The sequence below is a fragment of the Adiantum capillus-veneris genome, chromosome 23, assembly GCF_014529385.1.
Source record: "Adiantum capillus-veneris isolate H3 chromosome 23, ASM1452938v2, whole genome shotgun sequence".
Classification (NCBI taxonomy): domain Eukaryota; kingdom Viridiplantae; phylum Streptophyta; class Polypodiopsida; order Polypodiales; family Pteridaceae; genus Adiantum; species Adiantum capillus-veneris.
This window is the reverse complement of record NC_140953.1, coordinates 94,266,993-94,289,109: the sequence shown is the minus strand read 5'-3', so window position 1 is coordinate 94,289,109 and position 22,117 is coordinate 94,266,993. Positions and strand designations below refer to the sequence as shown.

General features: G+C 45.5%; 1 protein-coding gene across 2 annotated transcripts in view; it reads left to right on the top strand.

Annotated features, from left to right (window-relative positions):
* The window catches only part of LOC147428194 (HEAT/U-box domain-containing protein), a 132,997-nt gene that overhangs the window by 73,917 nt on the left and 36,963 nt on the right, over positions 1 to 22,117 (top strand). For both annotated transcript variants that reach the window (XM_086497744.1, XM_086497745.1), the window contains 3 exons: positions 12,523 to 13,205; positions 13,533 to 14,043; positions 14,127 to 14,647. In XM_086497744.1, coding sequence (XP_086353870.1) covers positions 12,523 to 13,205; positions 13,533 to 14,043; positions 14,127 to 14,647 — 1,715 coding nt within the window. The remainder of the gene's footprint in view (positions 1 to 12,522; positions 13,206 to 13,532; positions 14,044 to 14,126; positions 14,648 to 22,117) is intronic.

Here is a 22,117-nt window from a genome sequence, read left to right as displayed (position 1 = left end):
CTTACTGCGTAGATAAAGAGGAATCGTTTGAATCTGTTATGTTCCGCTCACAGGAGAGGGGATCTAGCCCAGATGTCGTCAAGATGGGCGTCCAGTGTCCGGGCGGACGTAGTGTGAACCCGGCCAGTGTGGCCGGCCATTATTATCAGCGCAGTAAGGCACTTACCTGGTGGCGTGACATGACAGAAAAGCCTACGACGTGGGCTGATTTTTGCGTGAAATTCAAGAAGGATTTCGCAAAAATGGACCCTTTGAAAGCGTATGCCAAATTGCAGAGTCTTTCGATGAAAACTCTGTCTTTTGATAAGTATACGATAGCTTTCAAAGAGGCGCTCACCTTCTGCAAGGTGGATTCCACACACGCCGTGCACATATACGTGCTGAAAGGGCCGAAGACCTCGGGTCCTCGTCGTAAAGGTAATCCCCTGTTGTCTGGAATGAGCGTCTCGACGAGAGCTTTCGGACACTAAAGCACTTGGTGACTACTGCGCCAATATTACACATTGTGGATCTAGCAAACCGTTTGAACCACAAACGGTTTGCTAGGATCCACAATGTGTAATATTGGCGCAGTAGTCACCACTTGCTTTAGTGTCCGAAAGCTCTCGTCGAGACGCTCATTCCAGACAACAGGGGATTACCTTTACGACGAGGACCCGAGGTCTTCGGCCCTTTCAGCAAGTACATGTGCACGGCGTGTGTGGAATCCACCTTGCAGAAAGTGAGCGCCTCGTTGAAAGCTGTCGTATACTTATCAAAAGACAGAGTTTTCATTGAAAGACTGTGCAGTTTGGCATACGCTTTCAAAGGGTTCATTTTTGCGAAATCCTTCTTGAATTTCACGCAAAAATCAGCCCACGTCGTAGGCTTTTCTGTCATGCCACGCCACCAGGTAAGCGTCTTACTGCGCAGATAAAGAGGAATCGTCTGAATCCTCCGTTCATCATGCTCCCCATGGAGATCAAAGTATGTGGTCCACTGGTGCAGCCAGTTATTTACAGCCAATTCCGTACACTCCTCTTCACCTGAGAAATTTGTAGTCTTATACGGAGTTGTGGCAGTCGGACCACCCTGTGAACGCCCAAAAGCAGCAATCTGCGTCTGCAAATGCTGGAGATGGGTTTCGCCCTCGGAAATATGCGCAGTCGTCGACTGAGCCATATTTTCGAGAGTAGAAAGTCGGGAACTGAGCCCCTGTACGACCCCTTCAAGAGAGGCCAAGCGAAGGTTCGTCTGAACATTCGCGTTTTCCAGAGCGGTAACACGTTGGTCGAAACTCTGGAAAGTGCTCGTAATCCATGTGTAGAGAGCATGTGTGAATGGAATTTGAATGTTACCTGGCGCGTCGTCACGCTGCACATCCGAGCTGGAGGAATCCATGGCGAAGTGCGTGAAAAATTCACGTGAAACTGAGCCTTTTCTGCACTTTTCGGTCGCGAAAAGTTGAAGTTGCGAAGAGCTTCACGCGTCGGCGTGAGCGCCTGAAGTAAAGCAGGTGATGGCGGGAGCGCGGGCGGGTGAGAGAGAGCAGGCTTTGGAGAGGAGCAGGAGAAGCAAATGGGAGGTTTCTGTAAAGTTGCAAGTCTCTGTAAGTGACTTTTGTAAGTGACTTTTGTAATAAGTTGCAGGGTTCACACTTTAAATTAAAAAACTTAAAGTGTCTAGACTATAGTTTAAAAAAAAACTCAAATGTCCTTGGCCACACTGCCTAATGGGCGCCCCCTCTCATTAAAATAAATCAACTTAAACTCCCAGCATTAGAAAAAAGAAGACCAACGCTGGAATACTCCCAGCGTAAAAAGAAAGAAGGCGAGTGCTGAGGCTGCCGCGTGGAGAGAGAAGCGTGCAGGCAGCGCATGAAATGAGGGAAATCTGGGCTCGTGGAGGCTTGTGTCCAGCATGCACCAGAGGTTCCAATTAGGAGCCAGCTCTACAAACAAAGCTCTACAAACAAAGCCACGCTGGCCTTTGAGTGCTCTGAAACAATTCTTTGCAGGCTGCCATAGAGAGAGGTAACACACACTCTCTCTCTCTCTCTCTCTCTCCTTTCTCTCTCTCCATGCTTCGCACAGAGAGGGGTGAGGTTACAGAGAAGGTTTTTTTTAATATTAAAAAGAACATACTGCATGCTGAATTCAATCCAAAATCAGCAAATTAATAAAGAACATACTGATTTCCATCGAAAATCAGTATAATCAATGAGTAACCCTCCAATTTCCAACAATTTCACCTGCGAATTTGCTGATTTTTGATAAAAATCAGCACCATAATATTGATTCATACCTGCAAACATACTCATGAGAAGAAAATAATCGATTAGACATTTATATCATCAGAAATTGCATGAAATAAAGACATCCGACTTAAACTAGTTTGTAGGTGTGCACATAGTCCATCCCGTAGCCAAGCCGGCTTTGATACCATGAAACGTATGAGGAGATGGGATCTCCCGCCACACGGACCGCCTACAGATACGTGTCGGACGAACCACCCGACCATAGCCACCATCCGGCAGCTCCCCCGTGCTGGGGCCAGCGTCCGAGGACGTAGGCGTGCACCTGTAAGACCGGGCGTCCCATACCACCTGGCCTCACCTCCTCGAGGTGACCTCGTGCACTCCTAGCCTCGCGGGCTAACCACTGGCACTCTGTCTGTGGGGTCGATAACTGTAAATGAGGCCTTGGCCTCCCTTTTATAATAATGGCCGGCCACACTGGCCGGGTTCACACTACGTCCGCCCGGACACTGGACGCCCATCCCGACGGCATCTGGGCTAGATCCCCTCTCCTGTGAGCGAGACATAACACAAGGGCTTTCTAGAACAACGCGTCTGCCACTAAATTCTTCTGTCCGTGAACATGGACGATCTGGAAGTGGAACTGTGACAAGATGTTAGCCCACCTCATCTGCTTTTCTGAAAGTTGCTTCTACGACAAGAAATAGCGTAAACTCTGATGGTGTGTGAAGACGGTAAAGTCAGCTCTGAGTAGATAGTGTTGCCACTGCGTAAGAGCATGGATAACTGCCAACAACTCTTTCTCGTAAATCTGTGCAACCAATTCAGCACGTGAAAACATCCTACTCTCGTAAGCAGTGACATGGCTTTCTGGCATCAAGACTGCTCCTAGACTACAACCACAAGCTGATATCACAGTAAAATTTGAATGGCTTTTGCAACTTTAGCAAGGCCAACACTGGTCCCATTGTCAACTTTTCCTTGAGAATCTAAAAGGCTGCAATCTCTGTCGGTCCCCAAGTAAAAGGAACTCCTTTCTGAGTCAGCATATGCAAAGGAGAAGCTATCTTTGCAAATTTCCGAATGAACTGCCGTCAATATAAGCACAAGCCCAGAAAGCTTCGAACCTCATGAACATTCTTCAAATCAGGCCAATCACGAATGGTCTCAATTTTGGCCGGGTCCATCTTTGCCCCTTCTGCTAAGACGACGTGTCCCAAGAATTGTATCTCAGGCAAGAGAAATTCGCTCTTTTTCGCATTTATAATGAATTTATGCTTTCACAGTGCGTGCAAAACCTGCAATAAGTGATGTCTGTGTTCTGCTTCATTCTTGGAGAAGACGATGATGTCGTCAAAGAAAGTGCTCACAAACGATCGGTACTCTCTGAAAATCCTATCCATCATACAATTGAATGTCGCTTGAGCATTCATAAGGTCAAATGGCATCACCAAATATTTGTACCAACCAAAAGTTGTCTTGAAAGCTGTCTTGTAGACGTCTCCAGGAGCGATTCAGATTTGATGATATCCACTCTTTAGATCAATTCTACTGAAACAAGAGGACTCTTGAAGTTTGTCAAGAATATCATCGATCCTTAGGATAGGGAATCTGTTCTTGATGGTGATTTTATTGAGAGCTCTATACTCAATGCACATTCTCCAAGATCCATCTTTCTTTAGTACTAGCAACACCGGTGAACAGAAAGGTGAAGTGCTAGATTGGATGAGACCCTTATCAAGAAGTTCTTTTACCTTGTTCATTATTTCTTCATTTTGGGCTCGACTAACTCGATAAGGTGATCGATTTGGTGGTATACTACCGCGAATCAAATCAATTGTGTGATCCTTAGGACGAGGAGGAGGTAACTCGCCTACTAGGCCTTCAGAGAAACAGTTAGCGTGTGTGTGTAGAAATTCTTGTGTTTCCTTTTCTAAATCAGACATATTTGGCCTTTGTTCATCATTCAGATCTTTTAAGAAGATCGAGTGCACAAAAAGACTGGATTTCATTAATTTGGAAACGGTCGAAGCCGATAAAAGTGGGACGGACTCGCCCTTCAACTTTACATCAAGTACAATCTCTCGGCGCTTTTCATTCTTTAAAGTAGCTTTCCCGGCCCTATAATCGACACGACGCTGTTCTTGTGGAACCAAGGGATTCCTAGGAGGATGTCACACCCTTCCAAAGGCATGATGTAAAAGTCCTCGTGCCCTAAATACCCTGACAATGCAAATGAAGTTTGCCAATAACAGGTGTAATGGCAACATCCCGTCTGGGTACCTCTAGATCAGCCTCTGCATGTGGCCCCATTTCTTCTGGCGTAATTTCAAGTCGAGCTGCCAATTCGGGTGAAATAAAGTTGGCCTTGGCTCCTCCATCAAAAAAGATTAGGGCTTCTTGGTCTCGCACTTTGTCCCATGCGCGACAAAGTTCAATGCTTTCATCCATCTGATCCTGGTCGGTCCCGCGTTCTTCGGCCGCTCAGAAACTCTATGGCCTATCTTCTGATTGTCCTCTAGGTGCCTTTTTGGGGCACCGTGGTGATATATGTCCTTGTTCCCCACATTCAAAGCACTTCCCCGTTTTGAAGTACTTGGATTTCTGTTCCTCTGTCAGTCGGGGACATGTATCTTTCTTTCTTAGAAACCTCCCTCTTCTTTTATAACTATTATTTGAATTTTGTCCGATCCTAGTTATCAAAGATGATCAATTGGATACGTAAGAGTACTCGAATGCATAGCAAACCCTTGCTTAGCATGTAGCATCAATTGTTGTATGGACTCGGAGTTCTACAGTAAGTAGTAATCTCGTATCTCTTTGGGTAGACCACAACAAAATGGCTCGATCTGTTCCTTAAAAGTGATCTTTTTAAAAGAACAGACCGGTAAGAAGGTATCCCAAAATCTCTGACAATAAGTATCCAAAGTATCTTCCTTGATCATCCGAAGGTGATTCCAAGCGTAATCACATCATGTTCGAACTCTTGAGTGAGCCAAGAGGAAGTGAAAAGTCTCTAATTGCAACCACTTTGTCGATGCTTCCTTTCGTAGCAAAGAGTGGACCACCATGCCTGTGCATTTCTTTTCAATTAGGATGCTGTCCTCCGAACCTTGGAGTGCTCTGAATAGCGCCCTCTTGAATTAACTATGTCGAACTGTTGAATAAAAGCGAGGGCCTTGTGGATATCTCGGAAGCCTGAAAAAATATTAAGTGCTTGTCCACCCTCCTTGAAATCTTTGCTCGTCCTCGAGAAAGTCATATTGGTTGGCTCTGTACACATGCTTCCTCTTAGAATAAAACATCGGTTCATCGTAGTCCGAACTCTCAGAAGACGATGAAGTCACCTCGGAGCTATCTAAGCATTTCCAGGATCTTCGATAAGATCTGCTCTTCTTGGCCTTCTTCTTGTTCTTTGTGTATCTTTGAGTCTTTCTTCGTTTCTTGTCCTTTCTGTCCTCATCACATGAATTAGAAGAAAAAGAACTGTCGGAACTATCAAAGGAGGATGAGGACGAACTGGACACATCCTCGAAGCGTACTCACTTCTTTGTCTTTCGTGCGTTTACAAAAGTAGACTTGTGACCCAAATAGCCAGGGTATTCTGCTGCTCGGCTATGTCTCTTTGAATGCTTCTTGGTCGTCAAGAGTCGGTTGACCATGTCGTCAAGCTCATCTTTAGTGTACACCCGTGGAACATGTGTTTCCTTCAAAGCTGTCTTCAAAGGTGAATCGATGGCTGTACGCCATGGAGAATGCATCTCATCAATCGGGTGCCGTGCCAAAGATTTCGCGTATTGGGGATCCTTAGAATAGTGGAGCATCGAGTAGCAGATTGCTCCCCTCCTCCCGTCCATCAGGAGGAAGTTGTTTTATTGGAGTTTGGCATGACTCTCTTTGGCAGGCAGAGTTGTAGTGGCCAACCAAGTGTTGTTGGCTACTATGTGGTACATTACATCTTGTTGGATCTTTTCGAGCTCCTGCATCAGCCAGGTAGAGAGGCCGATCAGGACTTTCTTTGGTCAGGGCGTGACACTCCGTCAGCGAGGGCCAAAGTAGCTTGGTAGGTCATCACTCTACCATGTTTTTAGGGAGGTTTGGGGATCATAGACCCAACACAGTAGAGCAGAGCCCTTCTTAGGAAGTTTGTTGTTGTCAGAGAACTGCTTCCAGGGGAGGAGCCCTGGAAGGAGTTTTTGCTTCAGCGGCTTAGAGCTCGAGTGCCTCATGCAGGAGGCCCTCGGAGACCTTCCATCAGATGGATCTTTACAGAGATGCGTAGAGTTGGTTTGAGCAGGAGACTGGAGGATCGTTTTGCTGCGAGTCTACTTCACTTTTGGAAGCAGTTGCGGAGTGGCCTGGAGCAGTAGCAGCCCACTTGCATGGAGGAGCGCTTGAGACAACCCCTTGTTTGGAACTCCATGGTCAGCACTCAGAGAGGCCACTTGGTTGGTAGTAGGCCTCATGTTTCTTGGGGTCCCATGGCAGAGGGTCCAACACGCACTCTAGGCGACTGGCTTCAGTTCTCAGGTTTGCCGGAGTAGTTACAGAGCCTCCAGCTGCAGGGCATGAGAGGGGTGCAGAGCATGTGTCAGGACATTAGAGAGGCTATACCAACTGAGTGGCTCACACCTCTAGAGACAACAGCTCCCAGATGCATGGGGGCCTTCATGCGACTGGAGGTCCTCATCGCAGTTCGAGCTTGTTCAGAGACTGTACCCTCCATGTTCTTCAAAATCTAGGGCAAGGGTCGACTACATAGAGTCTCAGTAGAGGCTCCACAGCTTGCCGAGTGCTTGTTTCAGAGGATACGAGTAGTGGACATCTGTGGGAGGACTTGTGTCATAGATCCTGCCCAACAGCTCTTGAGACGGGCCATTTGGAGGCTTTGGGCTTGGGAGAGCTGTCCTCTGGCAGTGGAATCCTGAAGAGTGGTTTTGGAGAGACCCTTTCTCTTTAGCCAACCACCCAAGGATCCCTTTTGTTTGACTAGGGCGTCACATACTGGCAGCACAGAGAGAGGCTCATCCTGTGTTGCAGCACTTCATTGGTAGGAGGAGGGTCTCACAACTGAGTGCTTGGGGCGTCACATACTGGCAGCACGGAGAGAGGCTCGTCCTATTGCCGCACGTCATTGGCAGGAGGAGGGTCTCACAACTGAGTTCTTGTTAGACTTTTGGGCGAGGTTGTGGGACTCCAGACAACTGCGGTGAGTCACTTTGTTCCAGTGGCTAGTTGCACACAGAGCTTCAGCAGTGGGGAGCTGGCTAGTACATAGTGGCCTTTTGACACCATGTGCAGCTTGTGACCATCCTTTGGAGAGTCAGCATCACTGTCTCTTGGACTATCCTATGGCACAACAGGTTTGGCTTTGGGTCCTTCGGATGATGCCAACTCTTTTTACAGCGCGACAGTACACTTGGCACGAGCCCTGCACTACAGTTTGAGCTATCTTCTACTAGCAGGATGATAGTGATCAAGGTTGTACCAGTCCGTATGTACTGAACCGTACTGTATAGTACGTCTGTACGAGTGTGACATAAAAACGCGTTTCATGCAGATGAAATCCCGAAACCTATGAAACGTTTTGCCGAAACGCATGAAACAGACAGGCATCTTTTATGAAACGTTTAAAATTGGGGTTTTTTTTCCATATTTTTGAGGTCTAGCTCCAGCTAACAGATGATTGTGGTCCCTAAAACTTATGGTTTGTGACATTGAATTAAGTTTGAACTTTGTTCAATAGAAGTACTTTGCTAAATGAATCAATGATGCATCAATTATGATTCATGAAACTAGTGGTTGTGTTTTAACTTTCATCAATACTGAACATCTCTTTGATTGTGCTCGCTTGAAGTCGCTTCTAAGCAGTGAGCATTGAGCATTGAGCACGTCTCTCTCTCTCTCTCTCTCTCTCTCTCTCTCTCTCTTGTGTACATAAGTCTAGAGTCATGTGTGCTACATTGTATACATATTTATCATATTTGATTAATATATAATTTAATGTTGTTTATGAAACCTGTTTCATGTTTTGACGCTATGAAACGAAACGTTTCAAAACCTCGAAACCACGAAACGTTTCATGTCACACTGGTCCGTACTGATCCGTACAGTACACGGATTGATTGTATTGTACGGGTGTTTTTTGATTTTTTGATTTTTTGAATTTTTTTTTTTTTTTGCGTGATTTGGGCGTCCGGATGCAAGCGACCAGCATATTGATTAAATTTTTGCACCTAGGACTCTGAAAATTGCCGTACGCTCTGAACGCTTTTCTCCACATGGCCGTTCTAAGAACTTCTCTGCAACGCAACAATTATACTTACTGACTATGTGTGTGCAGGATCAGAATTAGGTGAGTAAGCATCCTCTCTCTCTCTCTCTCTCTCTCTCTCTCTCTCTCTCTCTCTCGTGGCACACACATATTGTGAGCACTGAGCAAAGTGTTTTTCTTCAACTAGGAGCCATCATATCCCTTTGGAAGGAGCACACCAGTGAACCTCTAGATGATAATGCGTGTAGTAATCATTAATGTGTCCCCAAGTAGTTTGCATGATATACTTTTTTTAAATCTCTAGTGAGGAATGGATTTTTTAAAAACGTTCTGCTTGTTTTTTACAAAAGGTATGTATTTTTACATACATAAACACTCTATTTATACGGAACGACGTACAATATGTACAGATACGTACCGTACATTACGTATGGTACCACCTTGATAGTGATACAGGGGGGTTGAGACTCGACCTACACTCCAGCCTGCTCGAGAGCTTACCCCACATGAGTGGTGCAGCAAGATAGAGGTGTGTTGGGAGCTTGTCTGTGGTCTGACACTCTGGTTTATTTGGCGGGCCCGTTGCTTCCGCATCTATGAGGCTCGCCTTGTGCCACTAGCCGAGACTGTTCGCGACTTTTGGCTGGAGTTAATCCATACTCTCAGGGGATAGTTCGAGAGACTTCGGGGCAGCTCCGACCGCCGCCTGCGGGAGCGTAGAGAGGCTTTCCTTCGACTCTGGCGCCTTGGGCCTTTCTTCACCATGGTCTGGGGTGAGCCCAGATGGCAGTACTGTCCACTTGTGTGGCTTTTCCCTCGTCCCATTTCCTGACTTAGCCCTCATTGTATATATGCTGTTTTTCATTGGGAGAGTCTCCCCTTAATGGTTGATGTAGCCCTCTCTAGTAGAGGTGGTTGTAGCCCTATGGGCAGTTTTATTAACTAATAGAAGGATTTTTTTCTCGGGAAAAAAAAAAATAGTGGAGCATCTGCTTAGCACAAGCATCAACCTGCTGGTGACGTTGCATCTCCATTTGTTCATATTCCGTGGGTCGAGGTGGCCCGTACTCTCCTTCTGAGTCAACAGAAGGCGACCGTCGTCCATTCGAGTCTTCCGTGTTCTCACCCGATTCGGAGTTGTCCGGTGGATTCGCCTGATTCGTGCGGGATTCGTCACCTGAATCCATGTGTGTCGCGTTAGAAGGGATCAGATTTCCCGATAGAAGGAAAATCAATTGGGCTCTGATACCACTCTACAGACTTGGACACCCCAAGTTGAAAACTGGCATGACACACATGAGAATAACTTAATAAACTTAATCACAATTCAATGAGAGACGACATGGTCCAGCGTAGTTCCGTGCCTAGAGATATTGGCCCGAAAGTCTTGTCCCCTTGCGGTATTTATTTTTATATTAATGCTTGATCAAGTACAATGTCAGAGGCTCGTCTCTCCTCAGTGCTCTCAACAAAACTGAGGAAAGAGAGCCTCTAGGTACAAATTTATAGGCCCTAGGCCTTCTCAAAAGAAATTACACGAAAAGATTTAGTCTCAAAAGCTTCAGGTCCCAAAAGCAAGCGCTCTCAATAGCCAGCACAAAATGTGGGTTTCCGTATAGTTTGCCACGTCAGCCAGCCAGTGCATTTTTCGGGCCTGCTGTACAGATTTCCTAGAGACAGATACGCCCCCCTTGCACTTGAGTCCTCTCGACAGTTAGCCATGCAGGGAGATACAACATGTTGGTATGGGGAGATGACATCATGCGCATGGGTTCAGTATAGACAGATTGCCCCCCTTCCAGTACTCATTGGATGCACCCTCCTTGACTCTTACACAGTCCGAGTTCACCAGGCTCATCCGCCAGGACTTGACTCAGCTAGACACCAGGAGGACATGGATACAGCCAGCACAGGCGCTGGGCACAAAGATGGCTTTCTACAGAGAGCATCTTCTCCAGCTTACGGTGGACGGTTTTGTGACGAGGCTCAGATACATGGACACCCACTTGTCTCATGGGATACGGTGTGCTATTGGAGATACAGCAGAGGACATGCCCTTTGTGTGACATGGAGCCTGAGACAGAGTTACACTACACATGCCACTACGCCGATTACTACGAGATACGAGGCCGCTTCCACTGCTTGTTCAGAGAGGGCTTTGGACCACTCTCCAGAGTCATGAGGTACGAGGATCAGAGATGCCTGGGTTTGTTTTTGCTCGAGCTGCGCAGACAGAGAGAGAGCCTGATAAGAGGAGAGGCCAGCCAGTCTCAGAGACACATCACAGACTTCTTTAGAGTAGACACTGGACACCCAGAGGAGCTACTACCACAGCAGATCTTGTCGCCTCACACCAAAGGCACACTGATTGACCGAGCGACTGAGTTAGGGAGATCTAGACGCCCACGACTGCAGAGGACTACACAGCATCGACGGAGGCTAGATCAGAGGATTTGGATCACTTTGGTCCGACATGCACGACGCCCGGTCAGACTGCTGACCATGGAGGAGATTGATGAGATCCGCCAGCGACCAATGCTGGATCTCTTGTGACGTAATTTAGTTCACACCTACCAGCTTAGGATTTCATAGTATTTCATTTTGTTACTCTAACTTTGTATCAGATCCACCACATTGTAACGCTCTAGTCTCATAGGTCATTTTGGCCTTTTGAAAACGTTAATATAACATTTCATTTCATTTCATTTCTCTCTCGCTCGTATATTCTCCCCATGGCTCTATGCTTTCGCATCATCGACTCTGACACCAACTTCCCAAGGCCTCACTAAACTGACTCCCAACCAAATCTGCAAACCGTCTGATATCCATAAAGTAGTTGGCCTCAACCATTGTCTGCTCGTGTATGGTATCATAAAAAGCCTCCCTCGTCCAAAAAGAGTCCTCATGGAAAACCTTCACTCTGAATCTGATCATAGGAGCTCTCTTTGGACCGAGGAAAACGTGACATGTTCCTAACAGCTACATGAAAAACATGTGGACACATGGTGGCCCACTCATCAAAGAGACATCTGGGAATCTCCATGAACTGTGCAAGCAGGATCTCAGATAACGGGACATCCGCTGGTGATGCCTGCTGAGTTGCTCCTCTGCAAACTAAGAAGACTCACTCTCTTGCTCCCACTCAATAGTGCCTACTATAAGAGGCACTTGCGATTGAATTTCTCAGAGATCCAAAGTTTACTGAACTGGCCTATCTTTGGGCAGCTCAAGCTGGTCGTGTAATGCCACGGACTGCTGATCTTCTTACTCTCCCTCTGTCCAGCTTCTCTAGGACCTCCTCTTGATCCTGATCTGGTAACCTCTTTATCTGGGGACTGCTGTGTCTCTCCAAACCTCTATCTCATTACCTGCCCTGTAAACAAGGATAGGCTGTACCTGTACATGGCTACCTGCCTGTCTCTGGCTCTGTCTCTGTTGCAACTGCTTGTTAAACCTGTTGATTGTTGACCCTTGTGTTTGGTCAGAGGCTAGATACTTTGCTGCAGCTCGCTAATTATGACCAGAAAATGTAGGAAATATGTATGTACCTATTCAACAAATTGTGTTTTTGTAGATTCGACACTTTTTTTGACAGAGACCTGCAAGTGTAGATGTATCAATCAACAGATTGCGTATTGTAGTTTCAAGATTCTTTAGTATGGATACCTAAATATGCGCCTTTGTGTTTTCTAGCTAGCAATTTTTATTATGAACACCTGCAAATGCTACTTATGCAGTTATAAGTTGAAGACTTGTTCACACTACATTTTTTTTGAAACTTTGCAAGCATTTCTTGTGATATTCCTTTCTCTTGTTGGTTTACGTGGGAACCGCATTATGTGAGTCAATTCAGACAAACAGAAAATTATGAGAGTTAATATGACCATTCACATCCGAATGGACGCCCATTTATCATGCTTGTCAACCCTTGATAACATCTTCGTGTAATTATTATTACAATGCAAAGTTTGTGTGTTACTTAGCTACCTACTTAAGGCTTCTTGTTTTGCAGGTGATTTCTTCAGCTCTTCTTGCTTTGGCAGCATTTCTGGATGTTGTTTTTCAAAGTCAGAGCTCTAATTTCGCCCTTGGTGTTGAGGGTATAGAAGTTGAGAAGGAAAACTCAATCACAAAAAAGACGCAGGAGACCAAAAAGGAGGTTGAAGAATCAGCTGCAAGGCTCTGCTTGAATCACAAGCATTTCCGAGAGTTTTTCAAATCAAAAAGCTCTCAGATTCGTTGTGCATCTTACCAAGCACTGCGTGCCTTTGCTCAAAATGTTTCTTCTGTATTCAGTGTAAAGGACATAGACGGCATGGCTGGGGTTGTTCTTGGATCCTTTTCAGAGAAGGACCCTGCATGCCATACAGCGATGTGGGATATGGTCCTCTATTTTAGCCAGAAGTACCCGGAGGCTTGGAATACAAGTGCTACCAGTAAATTTGTGCTGCCAAGGTTGTGGTCTTTTCTACGACATGCAACTTATGGTTCTGCAAAAGAATCATACCCTTGTGTTCTACCTCTGCTTTCTGTGCTCCCTTCACAAACAATGAAGCTGTCCATACAGTTCCTGAAAGATTTATTCACTAGTCTTTGGGATGGCCACAATGTTTGTTATATGGCCCTGGAGGATCAGATCTTGTGTCTCAAGACTATACAAGAGTGTTTCTTGTGGGTCATTAACAATGCTGACAGGTGATTTATTTTATAATTATGCTTTGTGTTTAGATGTGCAAATTTTGATATTTAAGATTCATGGCATATACCAAAGCTTTTTGTTCATCTTCTTACATGGCCAGCACCATAGGATGCAGCATTTACTGCTGCCACGTGTTGCTCAAAATGCATGGATGTCTGTTTCATAAACTAGTTGTGTAATTTGATTCTCATAAAAGCGTACATGAAGAGAGTTTCTGTGAAGGAGCATGTATGTGTGTGTGTGCATGCATGCGCATTTGTATGTGTGACTGTGTGAGTGAGATGTGCTTTTGTGAAGCTGGCTAACTCTCTGGCTCTTTTTAGATTTTCTACTGGCAATGGAAGCTCATCAGTGTGGAGCACACAGGAGTGTATGATGGACAGTGTTTTGTTAGACATACTGTGGAAAAATTACACTTTTTGTGGATTCCAGCTGTCCTTGAATAGCTCAACCCATATTGTTGGGAGTGACACATCAAAGGAAACTCCAGAAGCTTTGCAAAAGAAAGAAAGAGAGAGGTACTCAAGCCAGTTCATTGAGAACCTCAGAAAGTGCTTGATTGATGTGCTTTCAATTCTTGCTGCAAAGAACAAAAATTTAGCTTATCATTTCTGGAAGCGTTTTCCAGAGGTATGTTATGGGTCAGTGATCCTTGAAGCAAGACAAAGTGTGGATTCTATATCAGCTGTCAGGATAGGGTGCACTGATAGATTTAGCGAGTTTCTTTCTCTTTTTGGTAAACTGCTACCTTCAGATGAGTCTTATAAGCATTATATCTTATACCAGGCAGTGAGGCCTTTCGTGGCAAAGCTCTTTCCCATTGTGACAGCCACGGTGAGATTTAATTGTAATTTACTTTCGTACTATTTTTGTGTTCAGGTTTGGTAGCACTGCTTATTATCTGGCTTTTTGTGCAGGAATTTGGTGATGCGATACGTCTTCTTGCCGTAATTGTGTCTTCTTTTGGTCCCTTCTCCTTTCATGTGCCTGAAGATGAGAGAGAGGCAGAACTTTCTGAAAGTGAGTTTAGCAGTGTGGAAGGGAATAGCAAGGATCTCAATGGCATTTTTTCCTTCTTTGAAGAAAATCTAATTCCTTGGTGCCTCAATCCTTCTAAGTCTTGTTTAGCGGAAAAAGTAGAGCTGCTTCTTTCTTTCTTTGAGGATGGACGCTTTGTAAGAAAATGGAATTTGGTCCTCTCTCATGCCATTAAGCTGGAAGATACAGCACGTGGGCCTGATGAGTTAAATTCTGGAAAGGTTAATGTTTTAGCAGTCTTACTAGAGAATTTCAGACACAAGTTTTTGGATTTGGATATGGAACAAAGTTGCAAGAGTCAGCCTGCTAGTCAGTGGGACCTATCAGGTTTAGATAAGGCAGTGTTAACAGTTGCCAGGAGTCTCTCTTTAGCAGATGATTCAGCTATTCACCTATTGAGGTTTGAAGGGTTTCCTTTTTTCTTTTTTCCAATTTGGATTTTGGAGTGGATTTTGCATTCAAGTAAGTTTTGAAAAGGTTGCAGCTCTAAAATACTGTTCACATCAGTGACAAACTTAGCCAAACATGCAATGACAAGGCCTTGTAGGTTTTTACCACGTTTGGTCTTAGTTTGAGTGGTCACAGGAAATAATACAAAGAACTAACCTCAACATGTAAACAGTGCCCATGCATGCCCTTTTGATAATGAACTGATACAATAAGGTGAGTTCTTCGACACCTCTGCATGATCCACCACCTGATCCTCGAGGTATTGTTCTGGACATCAACAGTAGTTCTGAAGGGATAAATTTAGCTTACGAGCGGCATTTCCCTTCTTTGGCAAAAATTGTTAAGAAGTCTACTGAGGAGAAGGCTTTGAAGACTTCTTAGCCTAGGAGGTCATCTAGGCTCAATCCCCATTCCTAGCCTTGATTTGAGGCAATCTTGTACTTAGATTGTCCTAGGGCTTTTATCTTTTGGTGATACCATTTATGGTTGATTCTCTGTTGTATTACTTTGATGTAATTTTACCTTAGGGTCTGTGCCCTTGAGGTGATTTTTAATGGAAAGATTTTCTTTTCTGGAAAAAAAAGGTGAGTTCAAAAATAGGGTAGAGCCATAGTCTAATCTGTACATGCTTCGGGAAGAGTACAACTAAGCCATACCACAGTTTGCCACTGTAAGAACCCGTTATTGAACGTTGAAGTTTTGTGGATCCGTTGTGAGCAGCCCAGGCATGACATTGTAGAGCTTTTACGGTAAGGATGAAGGGTAAACTTCGAGCTGTAGCTTTCGCTTGTAAAGATAGAAGGGAGAATCAAGCCACTCATGTTCAGTGTTTTGACGAGTTTAAGAGTCTGACAGCACTAGTATCAATGAAAGGTTCTGTTTTTTTTTTTTGGAGCAAAAGTGGGGCTTTGACCCTTTGCATTACATAAAATTTGACCATAGATCAATATACAAGAAATATGGGAAAAAAATCTAAAAGATATACAATCACATCAGTGGGAAAAACACTCGTACAACCACAGGATACATCTATGATAGGATACAATCAATCATGTATAGAAGCTCAAACTGACTGCGGAAAGCCTACACAAATCTGCCAAAAGCTTTGTCCACCTCTAGTGGTGTAGCGAAACCGTATATTTTAGTGCTAGGAACCAAAATGATATAAAGTATTTGCTGTAAGAATCCTCCTGTAGCAGCTCATAAAAGCCATGGGATTGGAAAGCCCCTATGATGTGCTTCGAGAATCATCCGCGTTCATATATAAGAGAGGAGGGAGAAATCCACTTGTCCTCCTCTACAAAGAGCAAGGGAACACACCACAATGAGGATCTCTATGAGCAAACCAGCTTTCCCAATGCATCACTAATCTAATTCTCATGTAGGTGTGCAAATTGTCTAAGATCCATGAAATTGCTGGTCTCCACCATCGTTTGCTCCTATAAGGTATCATAGATAGTCTCCTCCATGAGAATTCATGTAGCATCTTCAATCTGAATGTAATCATAGGAGCTCTGTGTGGACCAAGAGAAGTTGAACCTCGTCCTGAAGAATATTGTATGATACATGTCATTGTCCACCCCTCAAGGATGTATTAGGAAATCTCCACGGGTAGAAATGAGCTGGCAACCACGTGGATAATGGAACATTTGATGATGAAACAAAATGTTGCTAAATGTACCATTTTCTTATTTTTCCGAGTAATTTCTATTTAATGAAATTAGGATATTTAAATGTGTACACTTGAACTCTTAAAGTTAGGAATTGTAGATCTATTGGAACTGATAAAAGCCATCAAGAACGGAAAACTGTGATGTGTCATATGATGTGGGGCGACATTTAGCATCATGAAGGAGTTGTTTCGTAAGTTTGGTGGTAGAGACCGGGGAATGGGTATTCCCGATGCGTCAGCATCGGATAGGGAATATTCCATTGGTCTGGGAGGAAATCCGAACTGAATAAAGGATTATGCGTAAAGACGTAGACACAAGAATAAAGATGGGTTTTGAGAAGCTTTTGATAAGAAGCATGATGTTTCTAAGTGCTTTCTAAGAAAGCAGATATTCTGCGAGGAAATCTATGTCTGCATTACATCTGTGCATGAGGTTGCATCCAGGGATGCTTGTGGAGTGCTGTGTTAGCATCAATGTTCATGTCACTGGTTTTTACTAGTTTTTGAACATGCTTATATTTCATCTCTGTGTGTGTGTGTGTGTGTGTGTGTGTGCAGCCCCTTCCCCCCCTTGCGCCGCCTCCGCAGCCCCCCCCCCCCCCCCCCCCCCCCCCCCCCCCCCCCCCCCCCCCCCCCCCCCCCCCCCCCCCCCCCCCCCCCCCCCCCCCCCCCCCCCCCCCCCCCCCCCCCCCCCCCCCCCCCCCCCCCCCCCCCCCCTTCCCCTTCGCACTCCCCTGCAGCCCCGCCTCCTTGCGTTGCCCAGCATCCCCCCCCCCCCCCCTCCCCCCCCCCCCCCCCCCCCCCTTCTTGCGCTCTCTCTCGGTGCTGCCCCTCCCCCCTTCTTCCCCTTTGCGCTCTCCCTGCAGCCCCGCCCACCCGTAGCTCCCCCCCCTTCGTGCTCTCTCTCGGTGTGCTGCCCCTTGCCTGGCCCGCCCCCCCCCACTTCACCTTTGCGCTCTCCCTGCAGCCCTGCCCCACCCGTACCCCCCCCCCCCCGCGTGCAAGTACAACAGAAAACAAACATAAATCAGTAGGCAAAAAAAATGCAGAAATACAAAATTCAAAATGCAATTTTCTCTCAGAAATTGCAGCAATTGCAGAAAGCGGGCATTTTTTTATAATGTGTAAAAATTGCAGAAAATGTACGCCATGTATGCTTAATGTGGGAGAACATGTATAAGCACATGTGCGTGTAGTGTGGTCTCCTTCCGTCGCAAAATTCCTCTCGTTTTCGGCAACGACCAAACATGAGGAAGCACAATGATAAGCCCGACCCCTTATAAGATGCAGTTCAAAAGTGCAAAGAAGAAATGACCAAAACCATTAACAAGATCAACCGCAACCTTTTAGGGACAATAAAAATGCTCGAAGATTGCGTTTTGGCCTAAGAAAGCAAGATTACTGCAATGGGAGATCGTGTGACGGCCCAAGACGAAGAGAATTTGTCACTCAAGAAGAAGCTCATTGAGGCACGATCACGAAACACGCTTGAAGAGGGAGAATTGCAACCCTCTGTGATAGAAGAACTCAACACAATCAAAGAGCAAGTGCGAGCCATCAAAGAGGGGGAAGAGAAGCATAAAGAAATGACGACTTCGTAGATGGACGTTATTACAAAGAATCAACAGAAAGCAGATGAGGTCGAGAAATGGATTGAGGTTGCCAAGAAAGGGAAAAGCAGGGAAACAACGTCCACACCCACCATTATCAACCTGACGCTAGAAGAGGAGCAAAGAAGATGTGTACGCTCTCTACACGTGAGAATTTGCGGCCTTAAAGACAAAGATATGTAGATGAAGAGGTAAAAGAACTCATGACTTTGATGGGGGTTCATGAGCCGATGCACTCAAGAGCTTGGAGAGTGGGCAACAAGAAAAATGGGAGCAAGGGGGAAACCTCGAAACATAGGGTACTCATCCTTCGTTTTCCCTCCACGGAAGCGAAGGACTTATTGAAGAAGAGACCAACTCTTAAGAAGACGGGGATCTTTCTCGGGGATGACCTTACCCTCTCACAGGTCGCCCATATGCAGGAGGTAGTGCCAGAGATTAGAGCGGCAAGGGAAAAAGGTAAGATTTCTTTTTACTGAGATGGAAGAGTGGTGATATTGGAGCCACGCTCCACATGACGGTGTGAGGCCTACGGGACCATACTCAAAGTTTACTACCTGGAATTGTAATGGATCTATGCGCCTTGATATGAGACACATCAGGCCCCTGGGCAGTCTATGCCGCACATTAGTGGATACAAATGGGAGACAGCGTGTAGATAGGAGACACGATCAAAGCACAGGGGGCGGGGATCAGGAGGAGTGGCATTGTTATTCAGGGAGGAGTTGCAACCATTGATACATATAGCCTACAGGGATGAGCAAGTTAGGTAAACATGGGTGAGATTGAGAGCAGAGACAGGTAGATATCTTTACATTGCTATTTGCTACTTTCCACGGAGTACGTCAGTATATGCACCACCAAGAGGACAGTCCCCCTTCTCTATTTTGGATGATGACATATGGGAGTTCTCTAGAGATGGTGACATTATCATTCTAGGGGACTTCAATGCTAGGACTGCCCATCATCAGCAGACAGTATTTTATGATACTTCAAAGGAGATGTTGAGAGTGCTGGATGTTGCAGAGATGGGCCTATCGAGACTATCACAGGATGGGGAACATACTGAGTATGGGCGACGCTTGATAGACATGGGGATTGCACATGGATTGGCCATCTTGAATTTCCTACAGAGATTTCCCGCTGAGGGAAGTTTCACATGCTCTCCACACACACATGAAGCTAGCACAGTGGATTATGTCATGGCACAGCCGAGCCTCATCTCTAGTATCGAGGATCTCATAGTTGGGCCCATACTTGTGTGAACTCCTGTTTGTGACACAAAACGTTATGAATAATCAAATTCTGTAACAAACTTGGGTACCCCAAGTCTAGATTCTACCGCAACACGAGAGAGGATCACTTCAAATACTTCACAACTTAAAAATTCACAGTTCAATTTGGTCGACACGGCCTGGCGTAGTTCTGTGCCAAGAGAGATTGGCCCCATAGAGGAGCGCCCCTTTCGGTATTTCTTTTATATTAATCTTTGAGCAAAGTACAACTCCCGCAGGGACCTCTGCTCTCAGACTCTGCGTCCAGATGCTTTGAAGAGTGAGGCCTTGAGGGCTCTTTTATTCTTACAAGGGATGCCAAAAGCAGAGCCCCAAAATAAAAAACTCTCAAACTTAAAAGCTTCTCAAACTAAAAGCAATTATTCCAAAAGCAAATGATCCCAAAAATCTGCCTAGAAAAGCATCATTGTGATTTGCAGAATTCCGTACAACAGCCAGCGCAAAATCCGGCCCTGTCCGTATGGGACTGCCATGTCATCACTTCAACGTAATTTCCGGGGATCCGTACTGCTGGCCGTACTGCCACGTCAGCATCTGTCCGTACTGCCACGTCAGCACTTCAGCGTGAGTGTTTGTCTGGGGACCTGCCACGTCACCAGTTTGTGACAAATTCCTCCCCTTAATAAGGAGATTCATTATCCTTCTCTCCCCCACTAGTGCCTATTGTGAGAGGCACTTGTGATTGAGTCTCCAAGGAGTCAACCGGTTGCTAAGCTGATCTTTCTCGTGGCGCCTCGATTTGATCGTGAAGTTTTTTTAACTGCTGATCCTTGGGCTCTACTTACCTGTCCAGCTGCTCTAAATCAGCCTCTGGATCCTAGTGTTGTAAGTTGTAACCCCACATCAGGATGGCTATGTGGGGACTGCTCTGCCTCATCAATCCTCTGTCTCAATCAGAGAGAACGTTACAAAGAAACCAAGATCAGTACACGAGTGACTATCAGGCAGCACACCCAGATCAAGGACCAAGGCAGAGATACAAGGGGGTGCAGAGGCTCAGCCTTCATAATACAGGTAGTAAAGCAGTGAGCTGTAAGACTTAGCCTTGGATACTTGACACACTACATTGATGGTGATGATATGCTAGGCAGGTGAGACTGGTAACCCGTGGTACTCCAGTAATTCTAGATGTAACTATACAAAATATCTGATTAAGTGGTCTAGCTGGCTGAACCATCATCTGCCTCACACTCAAATGAATTGGGTCCCAATAAGTTCAAGATGTAGTCCTTGGTCCACATGGCTACACTAGTACACCTTTGTCCACCCTATGTCGATGGTAAACTCTGGTCCCAAGGTGTTACACATACAATTTATGTACCTTTGGTCCACATGGTATTGATGGTACACTTTGGTCTGCAAGGTGTCACACATTTTTTATTTATTTTTGGGTAGATCTTTCAGATGAACTTACAAATGTGATACCTCAAGGCGAGGAAAACCCACAAAAAGGATCATGTACAAAGGGAAGAACACAATAGTGTTCAGTTGTGAAAGAGAGCTAAAAGCACTCATAGGAAAACTGGAGCATCTAGAGAGTGATGTCACCAACATCGAAGGCAAAGCGTAAAGATTGCCTAAGAGAAAGCTTGAAAAAACGAAAAGGATCCGCATCAGAACTATGGAACATGCAGCCATTGCGTTGACGCCGCAGGGTCCAATAAGCCCAAAATCTGACCCACATAAAGAAGACTGCAAACTGCCGTGCATAAGGCGAGAGAATGTCAAAAGCCCAAAACCGTTTCTAGAAAACCATGGAGCGGAAACTGAGCCGCATACAATTTGCTAAATGGCGAAGAAAACCCCCAATAATGCAGCAATCCCAAAGCATGTGACCAAGTGTCTCTTGTGTAGTCGAACAGCGAACACACCGAGAAGAGCATATATGACGTGTATTGAGAAAAGTGCCCATCGGGAGAACTCCAAGCAAGCATAACCAGAGAAACAATTGCTCCTCCAAAGGCAAGTGGCTCTTCCAGATGGTAGAGAGTGGCTTCTTCCACCAGGTGTCGACTCGTGCATTGACCACAAGGCATTACAGTGATCAGCAAGCGAAGGCAGCGGCTGAAGAAGAGAAACCTGACTGGTAGAAATGGCCTCAAAAGGCGTATCCCGGAAAGTCCAATGAGACATGGGAGTAGCATCAGCCAATTGCGAAATGGGCAAAAATTCAGCCACAATACTTGAAGAACTCTCCAAAATTGGTGGTAATGCATATGCAATCCAAAACGGCGAGTAGCAAAGGAAATTGAAGAGTGTAGCTTGCCTCATCCATCAACAGGCGAGGTGACTACCAGGAAAAGGTTTTGGATGAGTTGGCCAACATGGTGCTCCAGTCAGAGGAGACTTTTGCGGAACTCTTTTCTACCTGCCTCTTCATTCAAGAAGATCTCGTTCAGAGAACAGATTGAGCGGTATACATTGGGTCTACCTACCATAGTCTTGACTAGCACACTGCACCCGCATAACAAACCTAAACCAAGCGGTGTCAAGATCAAGATGCATGTGAACTAGCAAGGGGGGAACAAGATTAGAAATGTGGAAATCATTTCTTGAAACGCCTCATGAGTAAGATAAGCATTGTTGATATGCAACAGGCGCTTCCGAGAAAGGGGTTGACTACAAATAGACTCCCCAAAGTACGAAGTAATCAACACAAGGTGATGATCTCATAGCTACAAGGTGCAGTCCAGCCTCAAGTCACACACAAAATCGTCATACTGTTGTAAATTGAGTACATACCATCGATCCAGACGTGCTCGATATGAGGAATGAGCAACATGTTGAAAAGTAAATCTCGAGACATGAGGATGCAGATAACACCAGAAATCAAGCATCTGCGC